The sequence below is a fragment of the Parambassis ranga genome, chromosome 3 (assembly GCF_900634625.1).
Source record: "Parambassis ranga chromosome 3, fParRan2.1, whole genome shotgun sequence".
Classification (NCBI taxonomy): Eukaryota; Metazoa; Chordata; class Actinopteri; family Ambassidae; genus Parambassis; species Parambassis ranga.
This window is the reverse complement of record NC_041024.1, coordinates 26,234,214-26,252,379: the sequence shown is the minus strand read 5'-3', so window position 1 is coordinate 26,252,379 and position 18,166 is coordinate 26,234,214. Positions and strand designations below refer to the sequence as shown.

Below are 18,166 nucleotides of genomic sequence, written 5' to 3'. Positions count from 1 at the left end.
ATAAGAATCATGTTGCTCTGTGCGTAATGACAAAATTTATAACCAGTTTATAAATTAGTATGTTAGATTACTATGTATTAGAATGTTTCTAAAAAATTAGGGTAAAAAAAACCTCAACAAATCTTCAACAAATACATTCTTAGGGGGATAAGAAAAAAAGGAAGTAGATCAATATAGACAACAATGAATATGATTTTTTTTAGATTCAGTTATACTGTAACAGAAGGGTAGCAAGAAAAGGCAGGTGGCTGACTGAACAATTGACTGTGACTGTTTATGCTCGATGTCTTTTTCACCCTTGTAACTGTTGTTTAGCAATATGTTTGCAGCTGGGGAAGATAGGCTGCCAAGTGAGCTTTAAAAAGAGCCAGCTGCCTCCGAAGGGTAAGGCAGAGAGTACAGATGAGTCAGAGGTTGTCAGCGTCAGCCATCTGCAGCACAGAGGCCCAGGAATAGTTTGATGGGGGCTCAGGAAGGATCCACCTCTGAGGAACAAAGGAACCATCAGGATGATCTGGTGCAACCACAAATTTGTCCCAATCATTCCTGCAAAAAAGCAACATTACAATCACATTCAATCATGACAACACAACATGTGACTGCAGCAAAACAAAAAATGAACTTTCCATTCCGGGTTCAGTGGACATCTGCGACTATAGACAAATTTTCATTTTAAGCCACAGCAAATAATAAATATTATTATTATTGTTAATATGAATATAATTAAATTTACAGAAAACCATGACAATATGTGAGGCAAACAGGTTTCACTAAAATCTACAGCATGTGTGGGTGGTGGCTGGTCTGCGTAAAAATAAACGTGCATCAAGACACAGAATACAATAATAAATAACTGGAATTTTGAAGATGGGTCAACATGATGATGTCACTTTGACTTATGCGACACCATCTTGTTGTGAAGCAATTTCCTATGGCAGCTTTTATTTCAGGAGGATGCTGAGAAGTAGATTTAGTTAGTTTAAGTTACCATTAATTAGTGTTGTTCAGACTAACAAGTTTTTTTTCAAAATGTATTTAAATTAAATATGAAATACATGGCAGTCTTATACAGTGGTCCCTTGCTATAACGCGGTTCACCTTTGCAGTTTGCAGGCTTTTCTATTGCGATTTTTGCATGCTTTTTTATTTTTTACAGCACATTGTGTTCTGCGTCCTGATTGACTATAGACCATTGTCAATCAATCGCCTCCGTGCCGTGTCTCCTGTACAGTACAAAATGCTCAGCTTGTGTTCACACATGCGTTCATACTCAGAGTGTTTACACAAGAGAGAAAACTGTAAAAATGTTCATGCCTGTCTGAGAAAGGTGTCTAAAGTGTGTAGTGAAGGGTTTTACAGCTTTAAAAGATTTATAATAATTGTAAAAAATAAAGCCGAGTACTTTTACGAATTTCGCCTATTGCGGGTTGTTTTTAGACTGTAACCCCCGCGATTAACGGGAGACCACTGTAAACAAATGTGAAAATAATAAAGAAAATACATAGATAATTGACTAACTTGAGCTGTTGTTCCACTGAAATCTGAGTTAATATAAAAACAAACCTGATTCGTATCAAAGTGTGTATAGACTGTTCAGCCTGGCTGTAATAATCCCAGAGGGGCTGCAGGACACCTTCAGCTTTAGGCTCTTCTGTCAAATAGATAATGTACATTAATAGGAGTGTTCTGGAAAACACAATACAGTAATTCATCCATACTAGACAAATTGTTACCTCCAAACAGCACTGAAGTCAATCGTTGTTTCCACTGCAGCTGCCTCTCTCTTTCCTTCATCACTCGCTTCTCCTGCTCTCTCTTCCTCTCCTCCTCCTGCTCTCCCTCCAGCATCACCATTAGAGCCTTCTTCTCTGCCAAGTAAATAGCTGTCCTCCTTCTCATCGTAGCCCTGATCTGCTCCAGTCTGTCTCCAAACACCTTGTCAGACTGATCAATGATGATACCTGATACAGACGAACAGAGGGTCCACTGTGAAAAGGTGGGTACAAAAACACCTCCACATTCAATTCAACTTGATTCATATAGTGTCACACCATAATACAAGTTGTCTTAGAACAGCTTACAAAATAAATTGCAAACAAATCAAATTTATAGGGAAACCCAAAAATTGTCACTTTAACTTATGCGACACCATCTTGTTGTGAAGCTGTTTCCTATGGCAGGTTATATTTCAGGAGGACACTGAGAAGTAGATTTAGTTAGTAGTTTAAGTTATGTAGCACCATTAATTAGTGTTCAGACCCACTTAAATTTTTTTATACTCTTTGCAGCCATTTGCAATGATTAAATTACTTTTATGATTTAATTAAGTAAATTGTAAAGTGAAATAATAGTAAAGTGTAGGTGTAATAATGACCTTTATTGTACAAATAAAATTTTACAATAAAAGGAATTTTGTTTGTATTTGGCGTTTTTGGAAAATTTAAATCTGGAAAAATCAGAATAGTGGGTGTGATGGAAATTTTAATATCTGTATGCAGCCTCTCCTTTAACCCTTGTTACTTCCCTGGGACACCCGACCTCCTGTTGCCTTTTGCTATTCAACATTGATGTCTGGGACCTTCCCAATATACAAGAGACTCTGATATAGAGAGAATCCTGAGCTGTATCCCACACTCCAGGGAGCCAGCTCCGGGGGGGTGATCAGGAGACAAATGGCTCTGTGACCGGCTAGAAGAGGGTGTGACTTGATTAGGGGGAGAGGCTACTGCAAGTATAACTGTTACGTGTTCCCCGTGTTTGGGGTCTTTCATTCATTCTGACTGCTAGGGTGTTTTGATTGACCTTCTTTGCAAAGAATAAATCCTTGTCGGCCGGCAGAAGTCTCTATTTCATTTCTCACCAGAGCAGAAAAGTTTCCACAACATGGGTCACACAAACGCACTATAAAACTGAATCTAACATTGGAATTGGCCAACAAAACTAATCAGTGCATCATTAGTTTCGATTCTTAAAGTCCCTGCATTTTCCTTAAAAAACTTATTTAAATTAAATATGAAATACATGGCAGTCTTTTACAGTGGTCCCTCGCGATAATGTGGTTCACCTTCGGCCTCAGACTTTTTTAGTGCGATTTTTGCATGCTTTTTTTTATTTTTTACAGCACATTGTGTTCTGCGTCCTGATTGACTGTAGACAACTATCAATCAATCCCCTTTGTGCCGTGTCTCCTGTACAGTACAAAATGAGCTTTGGTTTTATTCTATAATACTGGACTTATCTTTCTAAGAAGGTTTTAACTTTTAGAGTGTTTAAACAAGAAGAAACTTCCAAGAGATCAAGACTCTAGATGAGTAGCAGTCTACAGTGTGCATGGTGAGAGAAGAGTGGAGGAAAAACAACAATAATCAGTAAGAGTAGGTTGAATGGAGCAGTAACTGCATGCAGCTCCTGAGGCTGCCTCAGTGATGCACCGAGGAAAAAGCAGGGGCGCACCATTCCAACTATTTCAGGCTCAATAACAATACTACTTGCTGGACTTTTTCCATTGTCAGATACCCACAATTTAATACATTCTCCTTCACACTTATTGAAAGTACACATCCAACTAGTTGGCAAAAGACCTTAATACAGCTCACTATTTGGCTCACTTCATGTTGTTGCGCCATATGTTTGTTGTGAGTTAAGTCAATCTTGTGCCACACAAGACATGCTTTGCATACGTAGAGCTGAAGTGAGTAAACTGGCCTGTGGATCAGCCCACATTATCCAATATGCAATCTAGCATATATTATACTCATATACTATACAAATATTTTATTCAATATCAGGACCATTACATAATATTGATAAAAGTATCAGTAAATCCCTAGGAGCTAGCACAAACAGATGGTGTGCCTCATTTAATTATTTCTAGTAATGCACTTATATCTAGTCCACCATACTTACTTGTGTAGCCCACTAATAATTTTAAGTAAGGCGAAAATACCAGAATCAGAATCTTGCTTATGGGCATTGCAATGAAAAAAGGATGTATTTTGGAACTAGAGTTCACTTCCTTTAGCAATGAGAAATGAGAGCTTCTAGAACAAAAGGTGTCCACATGGGCATGGTCTAAATGCCAAATCAGGCTGGCCTTGTCTGACATCACAGTGGCTTGGCAACAAGATTCAGGAAGGATGCTGAATATATGAAGCCCCAAAAACATTTTCATCTACCCTAACCTAACATTTTATCCTGCGGTGCTTGCAGTTTTCAAACTCAACAGGCAGATGTGCCAATTTCAATACCACTAAATAATAAAAATCATTTTAAATGTAAAAGATGATTAAGGCTACATTCATATTAAAAGCCAAATTGTGAAGTTCTAATTTACACGTATCAGACATGCTCATCTTGATGACACATATCTGGAACAAGACAAAAGTGACTCAAGTCAGATTCAAAAATCAGGATTGACAACCAGATTTGTGTGCCCGTACAGACCTTGGGGAAAGATGCTACAGCTCGGTACATGGAACATAGCTCCTGTCAAAAAATCAGTTTAAATTTTATCTTTGCACAGCCTCTGTTCTAGGGAACAGTGAAATCAGCTCTCACCTTTCCTAGCTGTTGCCTCCTTCCTGAGTCTCCGTAGCTTCTCCAAGGATTTCAGGATGTCTTGTATCCTCTTCACATCCACCTGCTTCTTCCTGACCTCACACAGAACTGAGTCTGCAGCCAGCTTCATCTCCTGCTCCTGGTACACAAACACCATTACCATTTCTTGTCATCTTACAGTCGTTTTGGGTACGTTACATTAGTAAAAATTACATGGTATAAGATGGACAGGGAACAGCCATGTTTATATTTTAATTGGGAGCATATGGATCTAGTAAACATGTTTGATAGGCAAAGTTTGAACATATTAGGTATAGGTTTCTTGTCTTGTACTGCTCTGTGTGCTTTTAAATGTACATCGTTTGATGCCACATGATCTTACCTTCTTCCTCTCCTGAACTTCCTGTATCTCTTTCAGTCTCCATTTATCTATAGCGGCCTCTTTCTCGGACCTGCGGTTTTCTGCGTGTTTTTCTCTTACGTGTAGCTCTTTTCTAGCTTTCCGTTTCCGCGCCCTCCTCCGACCCACACGGGACATGTAAGCTTTCAATTGATGATAACAAGCAGTGTTATTGGTGAGTTCCGCTATGTGCTGGAGCTCTTTCTTTACACGTAAAGCTTTCAAATAAGGGTTGGTCCACAAACTGTCGTTATACAGATTGAGTTTCAGGACGTGACATGACTCTTCCAGTTGTGAAACGAGCCGAGTAGCCCCGTACAGAGCCGTTCTGAAGCTAGAGACCGAGCCGAGTTCCGTCTGCTGTCGCTGAGTCTGCGGCGTCCTTGAGGTTTCGTCTCTGGTCTTAAAGAATGACTTCAGCCACTGTATGTCTTGTCTCCTCTGCTTGACCGTCTCGTCGTCCGAATGCGCTGTCCTCATACTGAGGCTACATATTGGGCCCCCTGGGAAGGCACTTCTCTCTCGGGCGTACTCATATCGACTCTGGCTGTACACTGTCATACCGTCATACCGGGAAGTCTGAGGGCCGCCTCTGAGCTGCGGGCCGAAAGTCTGAAACGATCTGAATCCAGCGCTGCTATGTGCGTTTGTCTGAGCAGGCGGCGCCATGCTCGTGAAATACTTGGTTGGTGTAACGTCTAAGGGGATGGGTGGATTCATCTCGCAGGAAGGAACAAAGTGAGGCCCGTTAAAATACCTTTCTCCGGTATATGGTCCGGTGAAATCATAGCTGCTTCCGTGTACGTGAGCGTCATAGGCCGATGGATAAGTCCACAGTGGAGCAATATTTTCCGGCTGCGACAGTCCTTGAAACCCGTTGATCGGGGGTGTACTGTTTGCAATGTGTAGTCCTCTTGGAAGCCCGCCATCATAACCAGGAGTTGGTGGAATTTCCGAATGATCGTGCTGATACGTGCTGTCCATGTCGTACAGACAGTTTATGGTATCGACATACAGATTACGCGCACGGTTCTTTAACGACACTTCTCGCACCAGTCAAAGCAGCCATACTAGCAAACGTTCTTCTTTGCGCGTGAGCGCTGGCAAATCAGAAATACTGCCACCCACTGGACTGGAGTGTGTGAGGGGAGATCATGCGGAATATAGAAAGAGTTAACCAGAGTGACGAAATTAACATTTGCTATAAGACCTTTGCATTCCATTAATTCAATTCAATTCAGTCTTATTTGTAAAGCACATTTTACAATCAGAATTGTCTCAAAGCATTCATGAAATAAATACACTATAAAATATGTCATGAATAATTTTTAAAAATTCTTCATTTTATGTAAATAATTATTTCACCATTTAATTTATTATTTTATGGTCCTGTGTTGCAGTGTAGGAGGGTTGGAGATGAGAGATGCGGGGATCAGACATCAAACATGGAAAATTATACTATGGTTTGGAGAGGCTATATCTCTGCCATAAAATCAGGTATGAGACATTCTTATGGCTAAGGTGCTAAGAGATGGTAATGTACACTGCTCCAAAAAATAAAGGTATCACAAATAACACATCTTAGATCTCAATTAATGAAATATTCCAGTTGAAAGTCTGCATTCATTACATAGTGGAATACATTGAGAACAACACAACATAAAAATGATCAATAAATCAATCTTTTAACCCATTAGATTTGGAACCATACTCAAAATAAAAGTGGAAAATCACATTACAGGCTGATCCATGTGCCTGTATAACCTCCCTACAACGCCTGGCCATGCTTCTAATGAGGCGGTGGATGTCGTCCTGAGGGATCTCCTCCCAGACCTGGATTAAAGCATCAGTCAACTCCTGGACAGTCTGTGGTTGGTTGGTGGATGGAACGAGACATGATGTCCCAGATGTGCTCGATTGGATTTTTCCTGCTCCTCCATGCACAAAGGAGGCTGGGTTGTTGCCCTCCTGGCCCCCTCCACATCTCCTGGTGCACTGGCCTGTCTCCTGGTATCTTCTTTATGCTCTGGACACAGCAAACCTTCCTGCCACAGCTCACATACTGAATGAGCTGGACTACCTGAGCAACTTGTGTTGGTTGTAGACACCACCTCATGCTACCTCTAGGGCTGAGAGCACTGAATAAATGCCAAGGTGATCAAACATCAGGCAGAAAGGATGAGAGCAAAGAAATGGTCTGTGGTCAGCACCTGCAGAACCTCTCCTTTATAGGGGTTGTCTTGATAACTGCCTTACCACCTGTTGTCTGTTCCATTTGCACAACAGCAGCTGAAACTGATTCACAATCAGTGTTGATCCTAACTGGACAGGCTGGTTTCACAGAAGTGTGACTGACCTGGAGTTACGTTGTGTTGTTTAAGTGTTCTCTTTTATTTTTGAGCAGTGTGTACTTCATCATCCAAACAACAGACAAAACTAAATCTAAAACTGAGTTTAGACATTCAGTGTTATTTATTATTCAAATAATCAATTGTTGAAAGAAAATGTGCTATCTAAATTGTTTATCAGATTAAGATTAAGATGTAAATACCTTGAAATAAAAATTGACATGTTGTCCTATATTCATCTTTTAATGTCAAACCCAAATGTTTTCAGTCTATAGCAAAAATCAGCCATCATTGTTCCAATACTTTTGGAGGGAATTGTATAAGAAATATAAGAAATAGGGTGACAAGTCCAGAAGGTGGCAGTAATGCAACGCTGCGGGGGCCAGTTGCCGTCAAACCTCAGAAAAGAGGAAGAAGAAGACGGTTGTTGTTGCGGAAGTATCCTAAACTGTAGTCATATGACCAGCAACCGGAAAAAAACCACTGACATGGATAACTGCCTCGTACTTGGTGACTAATATCCACAAGCAATGCGTTTGCCTCAAGTCGTGCTCGTCCACTGTGAGTTATTATACCTGTGGTGAGTGAATTTTGAGCAGATCGGTACGGTCTGTGCTTTAATGGTCTGTTAGATGCCCTCGGCGACTGTTAGCCGCACAGCTAATACCTGAGAGAAAAAAACAGTAACGGACTAGTTGTTTAGTTGGTCATTTCTGAGCAGCTTCATTTCCTTCATTGTGTGACGAGTTGTCCCTGATTGTGTCCACAGATGGAAGAGATTAAAGTATCTCCTGATTATAACTGGTTTCGAAGCACAGTTCCTCTGAAGAGAGTAAGTACCTCATGTGGTCTATTACACAGCAGACATTTTGAATTAGCAGGAGTATCAGTAGAAAGACACTTCATTTTCAGACGCAGTTTGTAAAATTAAGTGTTTAAAAGGGTTGATTTCAGAAAGTCTTTGTCAACAGAGTAGTTGTAGCCTTTAATCATTAATTCTGTGTGCTATTAAATGTATAACGAGTGTTAATTTACCTACATAAGTGTCAGTCAAAATTACTGTATATATAATTTTATAATTTCATAATGGTGAAAATGTATTAGTTTAATTCCTACCACAAGATGACCCCCCCCCCCCCCCCCCAACCCCCTTCTGAAATGTTGATCCACTTGGAATATCACTGCAGTTTCTCATGTTTGTTTGCAGGCTACTTGTTACACATACCTGTTGGTATGTGGCACATTCACAGAGAAGTACAGCAAGTGTGGCTTGTTTGCCAATGTAGAAAAGCATGCCTAATTGTGCACCCATACTTTTATCCTGTACCCAGCTAGTAATCAAATTGGAATACTCTTACAAGTGAATACAGTTAAGTCTTTCTTTGACACTGGAAGTTTGCTGTTGTATCAGCTGATGAGAGGAGAGGACAACAGTTGTGCTGCGTGCAGTGCCAACACAAATCTATGTCCTCTTTGTTTCTGTCTTCCCTAGGTTATTGTTGATGATGATGATAGTAAGGTGTGGGTGCTGTATGATGCTGGCCCAAAGAGCATCAGATGTCCCATCATTTTTCTTCCTCCAGTTAGCGGGACAGCTGATGTGTTCTTTCAGCAGGTGCTGGCTCTGACAAGCTGGGGCTACAGAGTCATTGCGGTGAGCTCACAGTCATAGTTTGTTCCTTATTTGCCTCCACAGGATCTACACAAGAAGAATCCAAGAGTACACATGCTGATTTACATGATAAAGCTAGTCAAACTAGATACAAGAAGTAAATACTTGATATTTATGATGTACATTTAATAGACTCAATACATTGAACATTTTAAAAGCACAGTTCAGTGTCCAGATTTGCCATTATTTACTATGCGCTGTTTAGAGGGTATCTCGCTGCACTTTACTGCGAATCAACACCCTCCAAAAACAATAGCCAATAAGTCTTTTTTTTTTCAGGAAACACACAAACTGAACCAATTCTTGAATAAATCACATTTATTAATAATTTCACTCAAAAAGATTATGGCAACAGATGACATTGACATACTACAAGTTTTCATCAAATAAAAATGCAAAAGTAAAGAGCAACCTTTTTAATTGTTTTAGTAATATGCATAATTTCTAGCTTAATATCGTTTGGAAAGACAGAAAATAGTTAATAAAAAGCCTGTCACACTGTTCGATTTTCAATTGCATGTTCTGTCCAACTGATGATGTAGGCGAATTTACCAGAGGTGGCCAGCATCATGAGATTGAACATTGAGGTTGTTGAAGATCCTCCTGTGTTTTTTCTGATACTGTTGACAAATGCGGGATCACAATGTTTTTTTTTTGCTGGTTACTGTTCTCTCTTCTGCTGGTTGTGGGTCTTCTTTTTGTGGCTTTCACCAATGCCCAGAAGGGATAGCCACATGTTTGAAGCACAATGTTACAAATAAAATGGTGAACACACGTTTTATTAGTGCTGTCAAACAATTTAAATTTTTAATCGCAGTGTTTTTGAACCTATATTAATTAAGTAATCTTTTTTTATAAGGTGTGTGTGTATGTGTGCGCCGGAGGACAACTTGTCCACGTAACCCGGGAGTAGAGCTCGCCGCTGATTTTAAAAATTACACATAATTACGGATGTAGCCACTCTGAATGACAATGTTACCTCCATTCGCACTACAATCAACATCAGGGTTAAAATCCTGGGGAGACATTTTATGTGTTTTTTTCCATTTATCAGCACCACCCCTTATGAAATTGGTGATTAAATTAAAATCCTGGGGGGAATTATTTTTTTACTACTTTTGATCAGAACTGAAGTTAATTAAAAGGTCTATGCAAAAAATATGCAAAAAATATTTATCTGATATATTTTTAAAACCATTAAAGTTAGAGGACGGTTTTGTCCTTAACGACACGAAAGGGTAGTGTTTGCGAACGTTGCAAAGGTTGAAGGTTAAGAAAAATAAGTTAAAAAACTTTGTTAATCCCAGAGAAAATTCTGTTTGGTACAGATATATTGTTTCAACCTCACACAATAACAGTTTCCCCGTCCTGCTTTGTCCAGCTGGGCCATGATGAAGTAGTTTGTTAGCTGTGTATTTTAAACTAATATTTTGACAATCTGACCTCAGACAACCCATTCACTACTTTATCTTCTCTGGATTTAATTACTGTAACTCCATTAAGGGTGCTTTATGGTACCATTCAAAAGGCACTCGTAGACCTCCAACTCATTCAGCAGCTAGGCTTCTCACCAGTTATACTAGCTGACATGACATCACCCTATCCTGGCCTTCCTGTATTTGTTTTAGATTTTACTGATCATTTTTAAGGATATGGTTTATTCACACTGTATGAGCCGGCCTGCAGCCTTTGACCATCATGTGGAGCATTTTATGGTTTTGCTGAAGTCGAGGCTGAAAGTGAAAGACTGAAAGTGACCATGATTCTGCCATAAGGGCGACCCAGCTTTGAACCAACCTGCCTGAAAATATAAGGCTTAATATTTAGTATTAGCATTTGTTTCTTTTTTTCTTATCTTTTGAAAACACATTTTACAGACAGATCTTTATGTGATGTTATCTTTTTACAGTATTACTTTTTAGAATCCTTCACTGTAATTTTTATTTTTTTCTGAGTAATTATTCCAATTCTTTCCTGGCACATCGCAGCTGCAGTATCCAGTGTACTGGGATCTAATGGAGTTCTGTGATGGCTTTAGGAAACTTCTGGACCATCTGCAGCTGGATAAAGTAAGGCTGCTTCCTGATATTTCAAAGCTAATTCACCTCGTTATCTAAATTGATGGTAATAATTTAATGCCATTTTAGCAAAATGGCATTAAGCGTAGTGAGGGCATCAAGTAAGAGTATGTTTTGGAGACTTATTCATCCAGATCATGTTATGTCCATGAGTTTAACATTGGGGCAACTGAACTCAACATAGTTTTCACAAGACATTTGCCCCTCTCACAAGAGGCCTCATCAGTTCTGCAGAAGTAAAGCAGCTCGTAAGTAGGGGATCTTCTTTCTGATAACCGGATGGTTAAAGAAGGAGAAGTAGAGTAGTAGGGTTAGATAGGACAGAGAGGATGAAGGAGAAAGAATGAAGAGAGGACAAACAACATACAATAGAAAAACAACACCTGAGGTCACCAGAGAGAGAGAGAGCGAGAGAGAGAGAAAGAGAGAAAGACAAAGCTTACGGGGATGATATGAGACACAATTGCATGAAATGCTAGGTCACACATATGGGTTGGTCTGATGCTTGAAGAGAATAGCAAAGGAGAAGACTGCAGTGAACTGACTTTGTGTGTCTACAAATGATTACCCTTTTAAATTTTAGGTCCATTTGTTTGGAGCCTCTCTTGGTGGATTCTTGGCTCAAAAGTTTGCAGAGTGTACACACAAGTCACCTCGGGTGCACTCTCTGATTCTGTGCAATTCATTCAGTGATACATCCATCTTTAACCAGACATGGACAGCAAACAGGTACTTTTAAAGTCCCCCTCACATCATATATCTTATACTATTACTGAATTTTATTGATGTTCCTCCTTAGTTTCTGGTTGATGCCGGCTTTCTTGCTGAAGAAGATTGTTTTGGGGAACTTTTCAAAAGGACCTGTGGACCCAAAAATGGCAGATGCAATTGACTTCATGGTGGACAGAGTAAGTGGACATTTGTGTTCAGGTTTGTTCTTGAAACCTTTGCGAAAATGAATGAATTGGAAAGTAACAAGGACAGGCAAACATCATATACTTTATCTAATACCAAGGTGTAGAGTAATTTGACCTACAAAAACACTCAGACCCCAAGCATCTGTTGCCTTGAACAGTGCCTCGCAGAAAAGAGGGCTCTAAAGACCTACAGGCAGGAATTGTTAAGCTGAAGGGGTTAGGTTTAGGGTAGAATTGTTTGGGAAGAACACACAATGCTATGTACGGTGTAAAATGGCCTTCACGATACTTAATACTACTCTACTCACCTCAGTTTCCCCCTGAGGATCAATAAAGTCTTATCTATCTAACATGAAAACATCATCCCAATGATTAAGTACAGTGGAGGGAGCATCATGATTTGGGGCTGCTTTGCTGCCTTAGGGAATTAAATTAAATTCAATTCAATGTTATTTAAATAGTGCATTTTACATTCAGAATTGTGTCAAAGCGCTTCACAGTGACCCAGACCCCGAACCCCCTGAAGAGAAACAGTGGCAAGGAAAAACTCCCTTTTACAGGAAGAAACCTTGAACAGGACCTGACTCACTGACAGCCAGGTGAAGGAGGAAAGGAAGTGGTAGACAGGAGAGAGAGAGAGAGAGGGAAACAAACATCATAGACATCATCATCATACATACATTACAGAGAACAAACATGACAGGTTGTTGATGTTGACAAGCAAGATGATTATATTATAGTATATATCTATATATATGTATATATATCATCAATAAATTGTAATCGTAATTAAGACAAAGTTGAGCAGCAGAGACTGGTTTAGACATCTGCTGTAATAGGCCTTTTCCTTAGATGCTGATAGGTCTGGAAGAGTGAAGTCAAACGTTATTTATATGTGGTCTGAAAGGACAGGATTGTGAGACTACACTAGGTTCTCAGCTTCCAGGCCGTAGGTGAGAACCAGATGGAGGGTGTGATTGTGACAGCGTGTTGGTTCATTTACTAACTGAGAGAACCCAACTGTATCCAAGAGTGAGTTGAAGGCAGTCTAAGACTGTCAGAGTTGACGTCCATATGAATGTTAAAGTAACCCACTATAATGACTTTATCTGTACTGAGCACTAAACTTGATACGAAGTCTGAAAACTCGAGCAGGAACTCTGAATAAGCAGCAGCAGGTGGACAATACACTACAACAAGTAAAACCGGCTTTTCTGACTTCCAGCTTTGGTGAGACTTGGCCTGTGCCACGAGGAACATGATAGTTAATATAACTAGACGGAGTTGATCCATTTAAACTAACATATTCTTCATCCTGTAACCAAGTCTCATTGAGACAAAATATGTCAGACTGATCTGTGATTAAATCATTAACTAAGAGTGACTTAGAGTGTAGGGATCATATATTTAACAATCCACACCTGAGTGTTCTATTACCTTGTTTTTTCTCTCAAGGCTGTGCGTCAACCATGCTGTGATTGGTCAGAATTTAGTAGGCTTGATGAATTTGGTGAAGCGCACAAGCTTCTTCAGGTGCAGAACACACAGACAGAAGGAGGAATTACAACGACGATGGACAGTTTAGATGAGCAGCTGGCAAACAGCTCCTTCCAGAAACATGGCGCACAGAGGAGAGCGTCTGTCCAAAAGGCGGCGATAAAAATTAATCCCATTATTGATCACAGCGTTACAGTGGCTCGATGCACACATTAAACACCGGGAGACGGGATGTATTATTGCAGACAGTCATCCACACGTTCACAGAGTTAAACTCACACAGACCAGAGGTCTGCTACAGTCAGCTGCACTGATCTTCTATCTATTGTCATGCTGTACGCCCTCTTCCCTGAACATTATCAGCTCGTTAGGCCAGGTAACCACGACTGTGCTCACTATTTGCAATACAATTGCATTGTCAACCTTTTGTGTGTGACGTGCGCCTCTGAGGAGGGCCATATGCACACACATGTCTCACGGCGTATTGTAACTCCCTGCCGAAACGAACTATTTTTTTTTACTTTTTTTTACCAACCGTGGAGCGAGTTCTCTGTTCTCTGTTCTAGTGGAGTATGGAACAGCCTTAAGTGATGCAGCAGGACAACAACCCCAAACATCAAAGAAAATCTACAATAGATTGGCTTAAAAAAACAACATACGCCTTTGCAGGCAGAACCCAGACCTGAATCCAACAGAGATGCTGTAGAATGACAGATAATTTGAAAGCTGCCAGGTGTTCTGTATAGAACTGGATAGAAATGTGCTAGCCATTTCTCGACTTTATACTAATCTAGGTCTGTACTTTACAGCAAATGAAAATCTGTACTGTTTTATCCATGTGTTGTCCATGCCATAGTTGGAGAGTTTAAACCAAAGTGAGTTAGCATCACGGCTAACACTCAACTGTCAGAATTCATATGTGGAGCCACACAAAATAAAAGATGTTGCTGTAACCATCATAGATGTAAGTGTTAAACCAACTTTCTTTTTAAAGAATACCAAACATATTTCCTTTCTGTAAGTACGACAATTTTCTGACATGTCTTCTTATTATATTGAGGTGTTTGATCAGAGTGCTCTGTCTCTTGAGGCCAAGGAGGAGATGTATAAATTGTATCCTAATGCCAGAAGAGCTCATCTGAAAACAGGAGGGAACTTCCCTTACCTGTGCAGGAGTCCTGAGGTCAACCTCTACATACAGGTATTCTTTGATTTATCATTTACCTAGACACACTGGTGGGAAAAATGACATGTCCACTTTGGACCTTTCCTGTATGTGAATCCCTTGCTGTGTTTCTCTGCCTTTCCACCCTGTCTCCACTGTGTTATTGAAGTAAAAGTAAATGGCCAAAAATCAAAAAATCACCTCGCCTATCCTTGCTTGCATCTCCAACAATGCGAAACCAACATTTAGACATTCTAACCGACCTAATCTTACTCATGTCGCTTATTGTGGATATTACTTTTCCCGTGTTGTCCCCTTGGGGAAAAAATGTATAATAAAATAAAAACGCTTTGTAAAGCTTGTTACATACCCCAGAGAACAGAGAAATCTGTTTGTGTTCCTGAGGTGGCAAGAACAAGAATATTTTCATAATTCATGAGAAATGTGCATATCACATGCACACACAGGTTTTGAAGATGTTTCATTGCTGAACAATGGCAGAAGCAGCAGTTTAGTTGAACGTGTTTGAATTTGAGATTTGGGAAAACAAGCAAAACCGTGAAATCCCAAATACTAACATCTTTCTCCTCTTCTGCTTCAGACATGTTCACCTAAACTTCTGTTTCTGTTCGGCAGTGAAACCTGTGTGTTATGTGCTGCGCGCTGCAGTGGGACGGCTGTATGAGGAGTTCTGTGCGTTTTTTGTTAATAGGAGTATGAAAAGTCCTGTCTGAAACTGATTTTGCTCTTGTTTCTGCCAGCTCATGTACACAAACAGATTTTTCTGTTCTTGTGGAGTATGTATGTAACAAACTTCAGGCACATAACTTCGCCTCCATCTAGTCTTCGTTCACAAAAAACATTTTTTCTTTTTTTACAGCGCATTGTGTTCTGCGTCCGGATAGTCCGTAGACGAGTGTTAATCAATCTTCTCCATGTCGTGTCTCCAGTGCGTACTGAAAACCGGTTTTGATCTTTAGATTCATTCTATAATACTGGACTTATTTTTCTACAAAGGTTTGAACTTTGAGATTGTTTAAACGAGAGTAAAGTGTATCAAGTGTATAGTGAGGGGTTTTACAAAATGAACATGACAGAGGCATCGGGCCAGTGAAACTATGGGGCAGGATTTTGGGCATGATTGCCCTAGGAGGAGTTTGTTAAAGTGTGGGTGCAAGAGACTTTTTTGCCCAGAATGAGGCGATACATCTGTGTACCGATTTTCATGCCTGTAGGTGTTACGGTGAATATTTTCACACTTGAGGGGCGCTGCAGAGCCATTTGGCCATGCCCGCTAGCAGCAACAATGGCAAACAAGAATTTTCACTGGGGGACAATTTTGGGGAAAATGAAATTGACTTTTTGCGCACATTCATCCGGTCTAGAAAGGTTTTAATTCTGTCCATGGACTCAAAGCAGTCCAGAGTTAGATTAGGATCCGTTTCTAGTGTATCCTTGGCAGTCACAGAGAGATTGTGGTTGATTTGTTCTCTAATATTAGTGATTTTACCTGTGAAGAAGCTCATGAAGTCTTCACTACTAAGACCTGCAGGAATACAAGGCTCCACAGAGCTGTGGCTCTTTGTCAGCCTGGCTACAGTGTCAAAGAGAAAGTGCGAGTTGTTCTTGTTTTGTTCTATTAATGGTAGGGTAGGAGATTTTGAAAACTCAGTGAGAGTCAGCCAGATTTAGAAAGTAAACTCACACCCCTTTTCTCTCGGAGCTCACCCTGAAGCCACGCCTCCTAATCACATGGACGTGCATTACCTGAAGACGAGCTGCGGTCTGTGACTTCGGCCATCATGCACGTACCTCTCTGGTACGGGCAGAGCAGGAAGAGAGTGACAACCAGCCAATACTTCGCGCAGGGTCCACCCGGAGGATTGGGTGATGTTTTTAGTGTTTTATAGCTTCCACAGATGATTTATATTCTTCGTTTTAATGTGAAACTAATTGGTTGCTATCGGATTGTAAAGAGAAGTTACACTATGTTGATGAAGATTCTCAGTCATCCAGGTCATCATACATAGTACAAGTTACACTAATTTAACAAAAAGTGCATCAGAATGAAATCTCCAACCCTACTTTTAATGATGAGTAGTAAGCTGTCCTAGCTTTAAGAATGGCCTTCTTATATGTCAGTAAACTGTCTCTCCAGGCCCTCTAGGACTCATCTGATTGAGAGGAATGCCACTTCCTTTTTATCTTTCGTGTTGTCTGTTTCAGCAATTGCATATTAACATTGTACCAACCATGGTTGAATAAAGGAGACACTGAAGCTCAGGCAGAATGCTTTCCAAGATCTTCACTTGAACATGCGTGGGTCAGTTACCCACAGACACAATGGCAGGATGGAATGTGTTGCGAAGTAGCACAACCTGTGCTCTGAATGCAAGTGCGGAGGAGACAGAAAAGGTGTCGCTACCATTATATTTGTATTAGGAAGTCAGGACACAAGGGTGTGTTATAATGAGGATTTTGAAGGCTTTGTGTTTCTAATCTGATCTGTTTGTGTAGTCTTTTCTCTATCATTTGAACAGTCCAGCTGATGGTGTAATTGGGAAGACAGTGAAGCTTTTTTTGTGGTTAAAATGATGGTGGCGCAGATAGCAATAGATATAAACCTATTTTGTTATAATAATCTGTTGTACCAACATTTGGTTGACAAAATCTATACATTGAATGATGAGCATTTACTTCTACAAGGTGTTTAACAATCTATTTAAAAAACAAACACACACACACACAACCAGAATGCAGGAACTGTATTCCTACTTCAGTATTCTTCTCAGTAATTGTCTCTTGGCACTTTACAGAGACCCAGAGCCAACACTTAAAGGTAAACAGTGGCAAGGATAAACTCCCTTTATGGGAGGAAAACTTGAGGAGATCGATGAACGACAGATGATGAAAGAAGGACAGAGAGAGAGAGAAATATGCAGCATACATTATATACAAACATGACAGATTATTGTTGTCAAGCAAGCTATCTCTGATGCGTCTGGTGTTTATTTTGTTGTTGTTGTAAATGATATTACCTAACTCAAATAATTTCTGTTTTGAATATACAGATTCATCTGCGTCAGTTTCATGGGACAAGATATTCTGCTATAAGTCCAGCCATGATAAGTGCTGAGGAGCTGGAGGTACAGCAGAGTCATCTTAGGAGCAAACAGGACACTGAAGACAAACACTGAGATGACCTGAGAATTGTCTGGGGAATGTTTCTAATGAAAATTTCCAACAATCTCTTTCTTCCTGAGCCCAATTTATGGAATGTTGTAAAGATATTTATGGAGCTCAAAAGTTAATCAGCAAGTAAAACAAGAATATATTTATTTGACAGGTAAAGATATATTTTGATAATATCCTGTACACAAAGAATACTCTGCCATTTTTCAAAACACTTTGCCTTATATGGATTGAATGCACTTGAAACTGCCTGGACTATGTTCTTGACTATGTATAAATACACTTCATTCCTGTTGCCATAAGGGGGTACTATGTCTTTTTCATGTTACCCACCAAGCAT

At 40.0% G+C, this 18,166-nt stretch overlaps 2 protein-coding genes across 4 annotated transcripts; one reads left to right on the top strand and one right to left on the bottom strand.

Moving 5' to 3' along the window:
- Positions 1 to 16: 16 nt before the first annotated feature.
- Positions 17 to 6,066, bottom strand: pdcd7 (programmed cell death 7). 2 transcript variants are annotated; one of them, XM_028402739.1, is made up of 5 exons: positions 4,940 to 6,066; positions 4,558 to 4,696; positions 1,734 to 1,961; positions 1,564 to 1,651; positions 17 to 546 (listed from the first exon to the last, which is right to left on the bottom strand). In XM_028402739.1, the coding sequence occupies exons 1-5, from the start codon at positions 5,939 to 5,941 to the stop codon at positions 408 to 410; spliced, it is 1,596 nt and encodes a 531-aa protein (XP_028258540.1). In that variant the 5' UTR covers positions 5,942 to 6,066; the 3' UTR covers positions 17 to 407. The 2 variants fall into 2 exon arrangements, with proteins under 2 accessions (XP_028258540.1, XP_028258541.1); XM_028402740.1 differs by having other exon boundaries at positions 1,564 to 1,648.
- Positions 6,067 to 7,720: 1,654 nt separating this feature from the next.
- On the top strand, positions 7,721 to 18,128 carry spg21 (SPG21 abhydrolase domain containing, maspardin). 2 transcript variants are annotated; one of them, XM_028401778.1, is made up of 9 exons: positions 7,721 to 7,866; positions 8,075 to 8,137; positions 8,798 to 8,959; positions 10,966 to 11,046; positions 11,639 to 11,784; positions 11,855 to 11,963; positions 14,326 to 14,433; positions 14,530 to 14,670; positions 17,706 to 18,128. In XM_028401778.1, the coding sequence occupies exons 2-9, from the start codon at positions 8,075 to 8,077 to the stop codon at positions 17,829 to 17,831; spliced, it is 936 nt and encodes a 311-aa protein (XP_028257579.1). In that variant the 5' UTR covers positions 7,721 to 7,866; the 3' UTR covers positions 17,832 to 18,128. The 2 variants fall into 2 exon arrangements, with proteins under 2 accessions (XP_028257579.1, XP_028257578.1); XM_028401777.1 differs by having other exon boundaries at positions 7,729 to 7,885.
- The last annotated feature ends 38 nt before the right edge of the window (positions 18,129 to 18,166 follow it).